The sequence below is a fragment of the Parasteatoda tepidariorum genome, chromosome 2, assembly GCF_982258835.1.
Source record: "Parasteatoda tepidariorum strain Cologne lab strain chromosome 2, Ptep-v5.0, whole genome shotgun sequence".
Classification (NCBI taxonomy): domain Eukaryota; kingdom Metazoa; phylum Arthropoda; class Arachnida; order Araneae; family Theridiidae; genus Parasteatoda; species Parasteatoda tepidariorum.
The window spans coordinates 53830746-53847391 of record NC_141756.1 but is presented as its reverse complement, the minus strand read 5'-3'; the positions used below and the strand labels follow the sequence as shown (position 1 = coordinate 53847391).

The 16646-nt window shown below is 29.4% G+C and overlaps 2 protein-coding genes across 10 annotated transcripts in view; one reads left to right on the top strand and one right to left on the bottom strand.

The window, feature by feature from the left end:
- LOC107441296 (uncharacterized) overlaps positions 1 to 9365 on the top strand; it is a 56521-nt gene extending 47156 nt beyond the window's left edge. Inside the window, exons 21-23 of the mRNA XM_043051918.3 lie at positions 1332 to 1486; positions 5413 to 5562; positions 8615 to 9365. Of these exons, the coding sequence (XP_042907852.2) occupies positions 1332 to 1486; positions 5413 to 5562; positions 8615 to 8869 (560 nt within the window). The 3' untranslated portion in view covers positions 8870 to 9365. The remainder of the gene's footprint in view (positions 1 to 1331; positions 1487 to 5412; positions 5563 to 8614) is intronic.
- Positions 9366 to 11477: 2112 nt separating this feature from the next.
- LOC107441297 (ubiquitin conjugation factor E4 A) overlaps positions 11478 to 16646 on the bottom strand; it is a 45906-nt gene continuing 40737 nt past the window's right edge. For all 9 annotated transcript variants that reach the window (XM_087157362.1, XM_087157363.1, XM_087157370.1 and 6 more), the window contains exons 15-18: positions 16335 to 16586; positions 14702 to 14965; positions 13933 to 14090; positions 11478 to 12232 (exon numbers count right to left, since the gene is read on the bottom strand). In XM_087157362.1, the coding sequence (XP_087013488.1) occupies positions 12124 to 12232; positions 13933 to 14090; positions 14702 to 14965; positions 16335 to 16586 (783 nt within the window). In that variant the 3' untranslated portion in view covers positions 11478 to 12123. The remainder of the gene's footprint in view (positions 12233 to 13932; positions 14091 to 14701; positions 14966 to 16334; positions 16587 to 16646) is intronic.

Here is a 16646-nt window from a genome sequence, read left to right as displayed (position 1 = left end):
AGATGAAGACTAAGTTGGATGCCAACCAGGAAGAATTTAAGAAAGAAATGTTCTGTGTAGAGGAAGTTCTGAAGAAATTAAAGGCTGTGAAAAATAGAATGAATTGAGTAGAAGAGAGATGGTGGAAGATTTCAACAAGAAATTAGATTTTAAGATTAAATACCTAGAGCATAGATTAAAATCTATGCCAGTTACATCATAGAATAAATTCCTGCTTCCAACTTAGCTGCTATTACACTTTCGTCAGAAAATTATCTTGACAGGTGTACAAAGCTCAATTTTTGATGATCGCTGAAACTAACAGATGGGACTCAACAAGCAAATCCTTTCATCTTGGGAAAGCTTACTGAAAAGCAACTCCTTTCAAATTCGTTGGAGCTTTATCAAAAAATGCTCTAAAGAACGTAGCCACCTGCAACTGAAGTCAAGCTGGTGAAAGCTTTAAAGAACTGGCTGTCGATTTTCTATGATTATCACATCTCGCTTTTTCAGGTTGCCTTTCTGAGATACACTAAGATTCGGCCGTCCAACACTTTGTAGACAGTGTGCAAGATCCAGAGACTCAAAAAGTCTGGGGCTGTCAGCTGCTATGGTAACGAGCAAGAGCGCGTTTCTGATTGGGTGCAATGGAGGAATGAGGGTGTCGGTTGGTTTACTCACACTGACCTATGCCAAGATCGAGACAAAATTATTCACCCCACACCCCTATTCAAAATTACTTTTACTCGTAACCATGGTACCTGCCACAACGCGAAACTGGTGCCTGGAGGAAAAAGCCGCACTATAGGAGCTGCTCTCGTCAAAACACACAAGATTGAAGTTGCTCGAAAAGCATAATGGAAAGACCACCACTTTTCTTTATTGAGTGGTGGCAATAGTGGACTTTTCGTTATGGTGCCTGTCAATTTAGTACCATGTCATGATACTAGAGCCAACATCAACATCAGACTGCATTAGACTACAACTCAGAAAACTAGGTGCCTAGTTGCCCAAAAATTTAATCTAATCTACACTTTCTCTGGTGCACCTATTACAAAATATCAAATTGAAACTTTATTTATTTACCAAATTTATTTATTTTTTTTTATTTACCAAATTTTAGCTTTTTAACTTCATGAAAAATGGAAGAATTAGTTATCAGTATGTGAAGGAGGGCTTTGCCTTTTATGTATATGGATTTAAATTAGTGGTCTTTCTGAATAGTCAAATTTTTTTTTACTTGCTACTAAATTTTAGCTAGTAACTATTTAAAAAAATCAAAATTTATTTTATGCCTGTTTAGACTAATGCTGAATATAATGCATTTTTGAATTTTTATTTTCTCTTTGCAGATACATGCACAAAGTTATCATCGATTTGTTGTATCCGTTTAGAACAATCTGGAGGTCTCTCAAGACTTATTTCTCTTTTAATATCATCCAATCGCAGTGTTCCCCATAAAGAAATAGTTACCTTTTGTTTTAGTATTCTGTTGAATCTTGCCAAGGTAAAATTGTAAAATATTTTATTATATCCTTGTTAATTTACATTTAACATAATAGTTATATGAATTTATGCGAAATCCTATATTTGAAAATAGGATAACTTCGTGTTTTATTTATAATTTTTACACTATCACATATAGTTTTTTTTCCTGCTGCTGTGTTAATTTTCGTTGAAAAATATCTTACAGAAAGTGTGCATTGCATGCCTAAAGGATAAATGATTAACACATTTACAATATATTTACAAATAGCTTGTATTATCTTAAATGCTCTCAAATTAGAGGTGTATTTGCTATCCAAGTGATAAGAAATATCACCGATAAATTGTTTCAGGTTGGCATAACACAAAAATATCTTAAGAATTTTGAGGGACAATGTCACCAATTACCCTCTGATATGAGTCGCTATTTTTCCCAATCTGAACTTCATGCTTCAGACCTTTTTGTATCAAAAAGCCAACTTTGTCAATTAGACCAAAAGTATGTGCCTCAAACTAATTCCCAGAAAGCTTGAAACAGTTTTATTTTTCTTTGGTCATTTCAGAAAAGAATAATGATTTCGCTGTGAATTCTAAAGTGAGTTTAACTTTTGACAGCCAAAAAAAAAGAGCATTTAATTTTATGTGCTTTTTTCAGTTTTTGCTGATGCATCATACTTAAATTTTTGTTTGCACTATAATTAAAGAGCATCAAATTCTTAATCTGATTACACAGTTTGTTCAAAGATTAACAGCTTTTCTGAAATTACCCCTACATTCACTTTCAAATGTTTGTACTCCTAAAGTACCTCTCTGAATGAAAAATATGAGTAACAAAAAGCCATCTGAAGAGTAACAAATAATTATAACTAAGTTCTATCAATAGTGGCAATATATAAATTTCAGGTTTGTGCATGATTTCGTTATGTATCGATTTATTGACTATTTTCTTTTTTTTTCTCACAATTATGCAGAACATGTACTCAGCTAGTATGGTATACAATTTTAATTTTGTGCTCAAGAATTAATTTTAAAAGCACTGTGCTGCTCTGAATAAAGACTATTTGTTCCAATCTACTCCAAAAATCAAGTTATATGAGCTCCAAAACACATTTTTTTTTTTCTAATTGTTTTACGTGCTACTGTTTTCCTGTGTATGGAAATTTCATTTAGTTTTTTACGTACTTTCTGCCATTCAACATTTTTGTGGCTTTAGAAATAAGGTGTAATCTGTTAAAACTACTCTTAACTTCTTAAAATGTTATATAATTTAATATTCTAAATATAGATAATTCGAGAATCTAAGATTTATTATACAAAGGATATAATAATCGATAGGATTTACACCAGCAATGAAAATTTAGTAATACAATAGGACAACCTAGGTATTCATTAGTGATCCCAAAACTTAATATTGTTGACAAGCTTGAGAAAAAATCAAACTTCTCAATTAGATAACACATTTTATGGTACACATCAAAAATTATTTATTACAATCTGTAACACCCAAAAACTAATTAGGTTCATTATCCATAATGATTAAGTGAAAGAAGGTAAAATAATATTCTTAAATAGATTCAACATAGAGATTAAAATGCTGAGACCAGATAAATAAATAAATGAAGAAAATAAGAACTAACAAAATATGTTGAAAATTAATTATCTAAAAATTATAAAATTTTAAATAAAGTCAGTTCTAAAAGAGCAAAAAATATTATTTCATTGATGAACAATTATATTCTTAGTACATGAATGCAAAGCCCAGCACAACATGTAATGTTGAAATTTCAACATGTAAATTTAAATTTTTTTGTACCAGACACTTTCAGTTATTCCATTTGAATACTGTGCATTTGATTTCCATGCCACTCATAGAACAATAAAATTAGTAAAACAAATTTTATTTTAAATGCAGATAATGGATTTGATTACTATTTTGTTCTTTCCAAACAATCAAGTTTCAGGGCGACAAATTTGTTACCCATGCGTGTGATTTTAGCGACATTTGTAGAACATTTGGCAACAATCGTCACCCTACTGGTCTTAACTCTACTAATTAATGACAATAAAAATTGGTCTAATATTTGCTTTATTTCCTTCTGGTTAACTCTTATTTCATTTTTTTAAAAAGATTGTATTTTTTTCTTAGTTTACAAATTGATTTGTCTTTAATAAACAAGGTTTTTAAGTGTTAAACTACGAAATTCAAAGAATTAAATGAACTACGTATATTCATTATAGCGTGATGAAGCACATCTAGACACTGGTAAAATGGATGTCTGAATAATAGAAGATTTAGTAAAAGAATAATCTTTCGTGTGAGTGATAATCGCAATAAAAAATTTCTTATATTGAAGTACAAAAGTAAAAGTTTTTAAGATAGTAAAATAAAGAAAAAGTGTGTGAAAATTTTATGCACTATATGACTGTAGAAAAACGTTAATTAAGGAGATCTTTCATGATATGCATCAGTATTTTATTGATTGAATGCAAGAAAACCAATGTTTTAATTACAGAAAAAAAAATGGGAGAGAATTTCTCACCCTTTCTCAAAAACAGGGTGAGATTTTAAGAAGTTATGTTTCTAAAAATTAAAAAAACACGAATAGACTTGGAAAAAAATTATTTCTTTAATTATAATACATTTTTAACATCTTCTAATTGAATATTTTTGCTGCATCATCATACGGAAAATGTTCTATATCTACTTTTTCATCAGCTATTATATTTATTTGGCTGAAAAAAATCCGTATTTGTTTCGTTTTGGCCGTTTCTACCGACATTTGTTTCATTTTCATTTGTCTGCTACGGAGTAGAAGATGTCACCTTAACAAGGTATTTGTCCATCTTACATTCATGCACAAAAAAGGTAAACGTCTTACATGAAGAAACCTTACCTACGGTGAACACGTGGTGCAGAGAAATGTGTTCTGAAAGGGTTTCGGGGAGGGGGGGGGGGCGTTGTTCTGCTGTTCGCACCGGTTCTGAACAATACTGGTAAATAGGGAAGCTAGATAACAAGGACCGAAGTTCAAAAAAATGAAAGACCAAGGAAGAAAAGTGAAACGGATTTTATTCAAAATGGCAAGAGATGAAATTTTTTCAAAAATTCACACATTTTGAAATGGATTAATAGAGTTCGCGAACTTCTCGCGTTTATCATTTTTTATTGCGAGAAAGGAAAAAACATGCGAGATTCTCGCTCTGTAGTGAAAAACATAAATCAGGTATTGAAAATTTTGATGAAATTGCTTTAAAAGTTAACTGATTGGCATGCAAAAAAAAAAATTCCAGTTTCTGGACTAATTTTACAGGTAATTGCTCTGCAAATTGCTAAAAAAATGGGAATTTTAAAGTTTCAAATGGATGGCTGAGAAAATATAGATTAAGTTATACCATCGTCTATCGTAAACTAAATGGAAAAGCGGCAGATCCGATGAAGAACTGTATCATAAAACAATCGACAAGTAGTCTGGGGGGGGAAAAATCTTTTAAAAAGAAAAAGAGCATCTAGAAATAGTAGATATATTTTTTTTAATACTAATTTTTGTAAGGTTATAAATTATAGGTGAATTAATTGTTCATTTAAGTCATCTTATTTGCAATTATGAATTTTTATAAAACTTTTTTTTGTCTTGTTTTTATATTTTCATGAACTACCAATTCAATTATAATTCCAAATGGCGTCCACCTCTTAGCACCGATCACATACGCACAGTCCCGCAATTGATCGTGGTTCTGAGGTTTTGCTGTACCTGTATGTCTTTGTCTATATGTTATGGATAAAGCAAAAATGAAAGATAAACATTGATTTTATCAGCTTAAATGGAGATTGTGAATTCTTGTTGGTAAAGTCTGAAAATATATTATGAAGCAATTATGTTCTTTGTTGTATAAAGCTTAGTAAATTCCACACTCCTAATTTAGCTTCCTTTTTTTTTCTTTTGATAGTATGATAAAACTGTAAATTCAGTGTGGGAGGAAGAAGCTATGCTAGAGACAACTGTCTCTTTAATGAAGATTTGGGCAAAAGATTCTAATATTTTCAATAAATGTTGCTGTCTCCTATATATTTTTTGTCAAGATCAAAACAGAGCTCAGGTAAGTTTGTTATTGATTTACTTCTTTTTAAATGCATATTACTGTTAAGGTATAACCCTTCAAAGGGTTTGTTTTCTTTTGATATTTCATACTTTTTTTGTACCATTCTTGGTTTGTAACACCATTTGATCAGTTGGCTTATTGAAGGAATGGTCAATTTGCATGTAGGGGGTGAGCAAGGTCCGCAAGGACAGATGTGTACACGTGTTGATCCATCTTTGCTTCCATAATGATGAATGAACCCAAAAACATAGCTCAAACCATAATTTTCCTTCCTTCAGCTTGTACCCATCTTGCACTTGTTGCAGGGTGTTTGCTTTCGGAGGATTCATGTTATGTACACCAACGTCCATCTGCCGGATGGAGCATAATTTGTGATTCAACAAGCATGCAAATTCCAGAGTTCACAGCAGCAACCAGCATTTCATTAAGAAATTGTCTACTGAGGAGGCTCATGCGACGTTCACTGGACCGTCATTAAAGAGACATCGTTGGTTTATTTGTCTGGACAGTTACTTTGCATCCATCTTTTACCTCTGTCACTCGTGGTGCACCACATTTGCCACATCTCTGATTTTGACTAGTACCATTTTGCCATACATGAGATACTTTTGCCAGATTCCCTTGGACACCCTCTATATACCCTCCACCACAATGTATTACCACCTACATTTTGCGGTTGGTTATCTCATGTCGAGGTTGAAAATATGTGGTGATTACATTAATACAGCTGGACTGAGTATAAATGATTTAAATTTAAAATACTGTTATTTAACTGTAGCATTTAAAATGTTTAATGAACAATTAAAGTAAAAACTTTCTTTTTATACATATACAGTCGGACCTCTATTTAACGAAGTCGCTAAATCCCAAAAAAAAGTTCGTTATATGGAAAATTCGTTAAATAGAAAATCATCTTTTGAAATACTTACACAACGTAGAATAGGTTTTAAATTCATGGATACTAGAAATAATTAAAATTGCAATTGATGCACCTTTATCTTGTAATTTTTTTCCTTAATAGTCAGGCACTTTCGCTTCGACATTTTGCAGCCGTAAGAAAAGCAACAAGCAGCACTCCGATCAGCAATCTTAAAACAGGAGCTCTACCGAGTGAACAACGAGAAAGTTGAAAGTTTTTCTAGAAAGGAAGTGAACAGTGGGGGTGGAGATAATAGGACATGTCAATAAGGGACCAGGGACCACACAGTTTGATGACCCATTCCTTTTATCTTCTCTGCTCATTTCCTATTCAAGGAATTTGACCCTTTCCCCACTTTTCTAGTGGGATTGCATTTCCTGTATGAAATGCAAACAAAAAGGGAAAGGAATTTTACTGCTTTCTCTAAAAGTTAAGGGGATGCGAAAATCAGTTCAAGGTCATTTCCCCCATAAAATGCGTTAACTAGTTAATAATTTTCTCAAATATTTTGGGAAATGGGGAAAGTAGATCTAAAAAAAAAATCGTTAAATAGAAAATTCACTTCGCTATTTAGAAGTTATTTAACGAAGAAATTTCCAAAATGTTCTTGGTTCCACGAAAAAATTCGCAAAATAGAGAAATTCGTAAAATGGAAGTTCGTTAAATAGAAGTCCGACTGTATATTCATAAAGAGATTGAAATCAGGATAAAATAACTCACAACGATCGCCAAGTGACAGAAATCCAACTGAAAATATCATACAAGAAACGTTAAATTTTGACAGTGAGGATAAAAAAAAAGTGCAAAAAGAAACAGGCTACATCACATTCTACATTGCGACTGATCCACTCACAAAACAGCTACTTCTGAATTAATTTACTTTAGACCATTCAACATTGTTTTTGTCAGGGCTTTGCTTGTTATCGTTGCATTATGAGCATCTTCTTACAGTTGCATCTTAATTCAGAGTTCCAATGCTTTGTATAAAATGAAAGCCATTAAATTGTTTTTAGCTATATATCTAATGAATGGTAGTCATGTATCCAGTAGTAATTTAAAATGAGAGACTATCTCGGGGCCAGTATTTGTGTCTAATACACAATGTCAGCAAAAAGTACCTGCTTCAAAATTGTTTTGATTGTAGCAGGTCATTGATATTCATGTATATTTATCTAAGTAATTAATAGTGTATGTAAGTAATTAGTAATATAAGTAATTATCTCAGTAATATTTATCTAAGTAATTAATATTAATGATAGTTTTAAAGTCAAAAAAGCGATTGTTCTTCCAATAATGTTATATAAACTAATTAACTAGCTTATTCATTATTATTTTATTCCCTATATCTTTTTTTTTCCTTCAAAAATTGATTTAAAAAAGAAAAGCTGCTTATGCTCCAAAAAGAGAACATTAAAAAACACAGTGTGTTTTTAATAATTCTTAATTCGTGGTACATTATAATATCCCATTATGACATTGAGGTTTTAAAACCTATGTATAAATTTGTTGCAATAACTGACGATAACCCAGTTATTCAAAAAAAAATGGTTCATCCTGGAAATTATCAAAAAATTAATGAAAATTGACATAGCCCATGACAATGCAATATGTCTAGCACATGCCAGAAAATTGCACAAATTAAAAAAAAATAATGAAATTTTAAATAAAATTAATTTTTAAATATTCAGAAGATCATAATTTTTGTTTCCTACGTTGTTGATTTTTAAAGAGGTGTAACATCAAAATCATAAATTTCAAAAAAAAAAATTTTTTAAAATTTTGTGTTTTCATACATGTAATAAATTGTTCTGAGAGTTAAGAATAAAACTTCATTTAAATTTCATATAAAAAGTTTTTTCCTTTAAAATAGAGCAATTTTTTTTAATAGCATTTCCCAAGATGTAAAATATCTTGAAAATTTTTGACTCTTTGGGTTTTTTTTTCTTATCTTATTATGAATTCTGCACATTTAAAAAGGTCAATATTTGTTTTATTGTCTTAAGATACTTTTAAAAGCGTACCTATCAGTTTTCAAGCTATTTATATTATCCTTTTCTGACCTTTAAATTGTTAACATAATATTTAAGAATGAAAATATTAGTTTGAAAACACAGCCCTTTTATCCTTTAGGTTCTGAAAAGTATTTCTGAATTTACTTATCAAGTCGAAACTCTTTATAAGGATGTGGCAAGAAAACAAAAGTGTGTCTCACAAAACACTAAGATTCCTAGGAAAAGCACCATAAATTTCCATACACGTGAAAGTAAGCAAATAGATCCAGAATGGCTTTTGGGAAATCATAGGAAAAGAACATTTGAGGACCCTCTTACTGCAATCTCTTCCCTTATGCATTCTTTGGGTCTAAAACCTAATCAAGATAAGTGAATTGCTGATAGTGTGCTTTTAAAATCTTCTCTTAGAATTTTTATTTTTTTTACGCTGAATTTTATTGTGGTTGTATTTATAATATATAAAGAAAAAAATGTATTTTGAAAGTTTTAAACTGTACATATTTTCTTATAAAGTTATTGTATAAATCTTAATTAAACATTTAGTAAGCTGAACAAAAATTGTTTTTACAGCTAATGGCTATTTAATAGCGATTAGGGGAAAAAAATTTAATAGCCAAAGCTATTATATATTTAATAGAGAAAAAAAAAACTAAAATCTCTGGTTCAACTACAAAGACATGTTTATAATGTATTATTTAAACTTTTCTGCAGAAAGAAATGTTTATTTTTATAAAGTATTTTATTAGTATTGTATATAAATTAGTGACAAAAATGTATTTTTATATGTTCAGGTACTTGTATTTTTTTGAAAAGTTCACTTTTGTAATCATTTTTTAATCCTTGAAAATAAAAATTTTGCTTTTATAATGTAGCCTATTCCTCCTTCACTAGAATTTTCTCATATTGCATTTTATAAAGTTATGATGAAATTTTTCATAAAACATTTGAAGAAAAAAAAATTCCAGAATAACCTATTTCTACTAGAACACTGGAAGAAAGTTGGAAAAAACTAAAATTCTGGGCAAAATGGAAGACACTAAAAATAACCTATGATAACTATTATATGAATAATTCAGATTTTAATGTAATACAAAAAATAAAAAAGATGCCCGGTGGCTGAGTGGTAGCGGTTCGCGCTTCTGTGCAACAAGTCCTGGGTTCGATCCTCGGGCCGGGCAAAGCTGGCTCAGCCTTTCATCCCTTCAGTTGGTCGATAAATGAGTACCAAGCATGCTTGGGAACTAAACACTGAGGGTTCTGCGTTCGGTTGACCACCAAACCGGAACATCTGCTCTTGCACCCTAGAGCCCAAGGTCAAGAATACTGATATGGGCACAGTAGGCCTTGGCCCTCTATGGGCTGTCACGCCTCTGAGTTTAGTACAAAATAAAGAAAAAAAACTTTTTCTCCTTTAATTTTCCTAAAAGAATAACTTTTATACATTTTAGTTCTTTACTTTATGTTCTTTAGTTAAATGTACTAATATTATTTTTCCTTTATTGAATATTCTATTTTAAAATAAAATAAATACTAAGTAAATATTAAAAAGTTTTCAAATTGTTTCTTTATTTTTATTAAAAAATTTTCAAGTGATTACATTTTTGTAAGTGCGTGGTATTTTCTAGTAATTTTGTTCTTTATTTTTCACCTTAAATTTATTATATTAGTAAATCTTAAGGAAGATGCTGTAATTGAATATGCATTTTACATTGTTCATGAATTTTTTCTTTATTTTCAATTTAAATATTAAAAAAGATTAATAGTTGTTTCCCACTTTATCAAATCATTGATTTAAAAATAATAATAATTGATAAAAAAAAATTATTAACTTTAATAAAACATAAATACCTAACTTTTATTAGATATGTAAAAATAAAATCTGTTTTAAAAATATCTCTTAATATTAATAAATACCTTTAGCATACTTTCTAAGAATAGCTTTCAGTATTTATACTTACAGCATTTGGTTATAGAATTTGTGATATATTGTATAATACAGGGCATGCAATTTAAGTACTAAAATTACTGCTCTCCATTATTTCACAGGAAAAATATAAAAAAATTTTCAAAATGTTAGATTTAGTATAAAGAACTTTTTGGTGACTAAAACCCATAAAAGAATGTAGAAAATGAAACAAGTTTATTGCTAAATGAGCAAGCTTTTTTTGAATTTCAGTTCATTTAAAGTTTTAATGGTTCCAATGTTAACGTTAAATCAGTAAAATTTTAAAAATGTCAACAACAAAAAATTTATAGAAATCAAGCATCAAAATTGTTTTAACATTTTTTATTTGTCAACTTCTGCATTTCGATTTTCAAATACCTTATGTCAATTGCAGGCATGTCATCAGGGTAAAATTATAGAAATTCCGAAAAAATCATCAAGTGTCTCAATCTTAGAAGTTTCTGTAAGCTGTCTCAGCCAAGTTACCATAAACAAGAAATTTGATGCTTTAGTAGTCCAAATGTAATGACATATTTCGTATTTTCCACCACTTTGCAGCTTAGTAACCAGAACATAGTAACATCTGTCATATTTTTCACCCATCTGTGCAGTTTATGTTCGTTACGTCGGACTAGTAAATTGATCCGTTCTGAGGCCTTCTTTCTTCTAGTAGGTGTTGGCTGAAACCGCCTCACAGGAAATTATGATCATGTGTAGAAAAACTTTTTTTTTTAAAAAAAAAAATTTTGGAGCATATCTAACTAAACATTCTTCATTGTTGAACTTCTCCAGCATCTGAGTAAATGTTAGTGAAGCGAACATAAACTTGATTTTTGCCAACACAACATCCACCTGTTTGTTACAGAGACTTGGGCTTAAGTTCATGGAGTTTTAGGAAAAATGTGGTAGTTTGATTTGAAACAAGACATTTTATTTCTAGTTCTTACCTGCACCTTGCTTTGTTAGTAGAAAAAAAATTCATAGAATTTGATTAACATAAAAAAAGAGAAACAGAGCAACAATGATACAGTAGTACTTTTTTTACAATACATGGTGTTTTATTTTGAAAGAATTACAATGTACAACATTTGTGCACCAGAACATTGCTTACTGTAAACTTAATAAATTATATATTACCGAGATTTTCACAACAAAATTATAAACATTTTTTTAAAAAAAACTTAGGAAAAACAAATTTTATTTTAACAGTTTACAGAATATTAAAAACTTATAAAATTCAAACTTAAATTTCAATGCTTCATGCAGTTTCTAAAACATACACTTTTACAAAAACAATTGTACTTCAAATCTGGAATGGATGTAAAGAAAATATGGTATGAAAAAAAAAGCCTTTAAACTTGTGTTATAAATCAATTGTATTTGCTTAAAGAAAAATAAATACTTACACGCAAAATTGAGAGGGGCCAGTGTAAGTGTAAATGCACATTTTCACTATACAAATTCTTACATTCAAATCATACACTTTTACAGATATACCCCATAAATATCAAATGATTATAGTACAAATCTGCTGTACATTTCCAGCAGCAGTTTTTTAAAAATGTATAACAAACACAATAAAATACAAAATAACTGCTTTGGGGTGTAAGAGTATTTAATTAAAATTTCATTGGAGATAAGTATTTAAAAATTCCAGTTGAATACAATAGAGTCAATTGTGACTATTTTTTCCTTTCTTGAAACCATTTACTAAGTTTTAATTTCAGCTCTTCATCTGGAATCAACATATCCATAGTGAGAGGACTTCGATTGAATGGATCTGTTTGATCACTATAAAAAAAAAATTATTATGTTCTGTAAAATATAAGAGTTTTCACAAACAAAGGCTAAAATAAGCAATGCATTAGTTCAGCATCACTAGATAGTAGACATTTCTGGAACGGATCCAGAATTTACTCATTAAAGGCAGATTGTTTGTAAAAAAAATTATCCTGTTACCAGATTATAAAAGTATTGTGGATAAATGGACTAAAGTAAAGAAGTTGTTAAAGTAAAGAATATATTATCTCCTAAAGAATTTATTGCTATTAGAATTTATTCTAATGTCATCATCTAAACTGTTAGAATTGTATTTAGTTAGAAGTCATGTCTTTAATCAGAAATGATAAAAGCTTCCTAATATTTTTTTTTTTATCAGTGTCATTTTTTAAATTATGTGGATCCAGTACAAAATAGTAAAATATCTTAAAAGAAATGAATTTTTTTGTGAAAGTCTATTTTGTTCAACATTTTAAAAAAATGTTTGGCTACATGGTTCGGCTCGGACCCTAACTAACCAGAAGATACTCATGGTGCGTAGCGTTTTTTAAAGGTGCTTATTTTCATTTTTTAAAAGCACTTAAAGTGTACTTTTAAAAAGTGCTTAATTTTCCCTTTTCGAAAAGGAGATTTGTTTCATTACCACATCGATTTTCGGTACGTATTATGCAAAAGTGTGCTTTTCAAATTGCTCTATTTACCGTTTTTACAATTCATTCCACCGCAATCTATTTTGGCACCCCGACGATCCATGGCCTATGAAAGCGCAGGCTTGACACGTTGGTAACTACAATATTGCAGTTATAATATTAGATTCTAGAATCTGATACAATAATATTATGCATGGTTAAGATTATACTACTACATAAAAATAAAATTATTATTATGTAAGACATGAAATAAACAGAACCCATTAATTAGTTAAAACCCTATTTTCAAAATGAATTATTCAGGTTGACCACAAACACTCTGGGGGGGGGGGGATCATTATTTTTCCAAATTAATGTCTTGACTTGTCCAGACTAATGTTATGACTCAGAGATGCGAACTGCTCCGGACAGGCCAAAATAATTTAAAAAAACGGCAAATAACTACAAAGTAAATTTTGCAAATATTTGACTATTTTTGCTTGCTTTTTAAAAGATATAGCATGACATGTACTCTTCAGTGGTGAATTATATAAGCCTACGAATTATTTAGAAATGTGGTGGATAAAATTCTACTAAATTGAATTTATTAAACCAAGAATCACAATTGACAAACTACCACTTTAAAATATATATTTGCTGTCCGGAGCAAGTTGGCATCTCTGTATAACTTGGTGTCATAAATTTTATTATTAATATTTTAACTATGCCCTATTATTGGATATAGAAGATATTTTTTTCTTTAAAAAAAGTGTTGGACTTCAATGTATCTCAAATCAAATTCATTCACTTCTCTTCTATTTGAGTATTTTAATAAAATTTCCTGACCTTTCCATTTTCTCTCCCATTTTCCTGTTCTTTGGCCACCCTGTTACTGGAAATTTTTGGCATTATGTTTGCATGTCAACTTACTTTAAAAATATAACAAAACATCGAATTATTTTTAAAAAAGAAAAATTGAGAATCCTGGGACTTTCAAGCTACTTTTAGAATTAATAACAGTTTTGGATTGTTTTAAATGGCTTATTGATATTGGCAAAAGAAATAATGAGAACAAATTATTACCTTAACAGATGTCGAGCAATGGTTGCTCTATCAACAGTTACACCAGATGAGGGAAGCTTCACAGGATCTTTCATTAATGTGCTCATAATAGGGTCATAAAACTCATCTGGAGCTTCAGCTAATAATTCCTCATCTTGCTGCTGCTTCAGAGCAAGTTGCTAAAAAAAGAAAAGAAATTCAAACATTAATACTCAGTGATGAAGTTATCTAGCAACAATTTGTTAGCAATTTGAAAATATTTATTCAGCTTTTGGAACTACATGTTTTACTCTAGGTTTACCTGAAATCACTTATCTCTGAACTTTAATTTTAAAATATCAAAGAACAGCTTAAACAGAATTTGTTATTAAAAATTTATCTGGCAGTATAGTGTTCTCTTAAGTCCTTTTGAAAAGTGAAATTTAAAATTATATCATTCTATTAGTAAAAAAGCACATTAATGTGATTTAAATTTTAATTATATAATAGTTGCATCTCTACCCAAAATGGAATTTTAAATTCAAAATAACATAAATTACAAATTTAAAAGAAGAAAATTCTTTTTTTTTATTTGCCAAAATTTAACACATTAGTATAGTATTTCTGAACATCAATTGTAACAAAATGACATGGAATTATTGTTAATAATCATTTTCAGTCACTGGATTACATTATGCAGTATTAATTACTATACTGGATTGTAAATATGTAAAAAATAAATTATAATAACATGTGAGAACATAGTAACAACAGATGCCCAAATGTAAAAATAAAAAAGAAGAGTACTCACATGAACCTTATTGGCAACATGTTCTAATTGAGCACCAATACCGCCCTGCCCAATTTTATTGAGCACTACTTGAGCAAGAGGAAATAAATCTTGAGTGTATGATCTTCCATCCCTCGAAACTGCACAACAAAAGCGCTCAGCATATGCATCATCTGAAGCACCTAAATTTTGGTAAATACGACAAATATCACGAACAAGCTCCTGGGGCTTAAATTCATATTCTTTCAGATCCTTTACTTTGAAATTCTTTTTCTGAGGTCCAACCTATAAAAAAAATGCATTCCTCTACAATATATATTATATATCTTATTTCTAAAATAAATCCTCTATTTATTGATAATTTTTAATGGTGAAAATAAATTAGAAAGATTGCTCGAGTTAAAACTTACTACTGCAAGAAAACTGACAAAAAAAATAATAAATTTGTGTATTTTTTCTGATGGTAGCATAAAGCTGTAGTGCACACCAAATATAAAAAAATTTGAACTCTTTCCATGCATAAACAAAAGCGCACCCAACTACAAAAGATTTTTAACTGGTAATTGACAAAAATGTAAATTTAAAAAGCTTATACACAGTTTAGTTTTTTTTATTCCCATGCATTAATAAATTTATACATTATTAACTATTTGTGTATTATAAAGCAATTTCAAAATATGCAGCCTCCTGAGACCCAGCTTTAAATAATGGCAGAGAATTTAACTAAGACATTTCTAACCTAGAAAAACGTGGCTCAGAAGAAAGTAAACTCATGAATTCGATAAAATATTTATTATAAGAAAATTATTTTTAGTTGATTAGAATTATTACCTATATATGATAAATTTTATTTATTATTAATTATTATTTTTTTTTTTTTGGTGCAGTAAAGGAAAAAAAAAAACTATCGAAAGTTATTACATAAGAATAAAAGTTAACTAATATCTTTTTCATTTGTATGCTATTAAAATTTATTGTGCTGTTATATTTTGTTAATTTATTTATTTTTAATCAAGTTATATTAAAAATTGCTCGTATGTTGTTTTTTTTTCCACACCCCATATATTTTTTAACATTTATTAAGTATATTTCTTCTTATTCTAATCGTGTAACAAATTCCACTCAACTCAATAAAATATTTTTTATATAAATCTAAAATGTTACGGAAATTTATCCTTCTTATAACTTTCATTGAAATTAATAACTTTGACCAAGGAACGTCCAATTATATTTTCACACGGACAAAAAAAAGTAATTGAAAAATTTTTAACGATAAAATTATACCAAATGTTGAATTAGATACAACTTTTTTCAAGTAAAGGAGGACACCATAATTCCATATTATTTAATAAATATATTTTCAAAATAGAGAACAATAATATTTCTTTAAAAGAAAAACCAGTAATAAAAAATAATGCTTCAAATAAAAAGACATGCTATGATATATAAGCTCTAAAATCTGATTATGAGCCTTAATTCTAAACTATTCACATTTTTTCTTCAATAAGATACCATCTTTTATTTTAATAAAGTATGTCTTTTCTAACCAAGAAAACAAAATGACAGTGTATAACACTTGTTAGTGTAATGTTAACTATTAGTGTAATATTAGAATTACTAATACTATATAATGAACGAAAAAAATAAGACTTACTAAATGAAGTAAAAAGTAATTAAGCATAGCTGTAATTCGGTCAACGATAGTTGGATGGCAAAATATGGATTTAATTTCTTGGGAGAGCCACTGAAGTGTATTAATTGTTTCATTACTCATAACATTGTGGAACTTTGCAAGTAGACCCATATGTTGGAAATCCCCTTCTTCTCGCTGTTGTTGGTCTGAAGACATAGACTGCCAGGACCCACTATCTCTTGCTTGTTGGATTTCACGTAATTTGCTCATATACTAGGAAAAAAATAAAAATTATTTTTTTAATAAATAAAAATCGAAGATAGTTTCAATTAA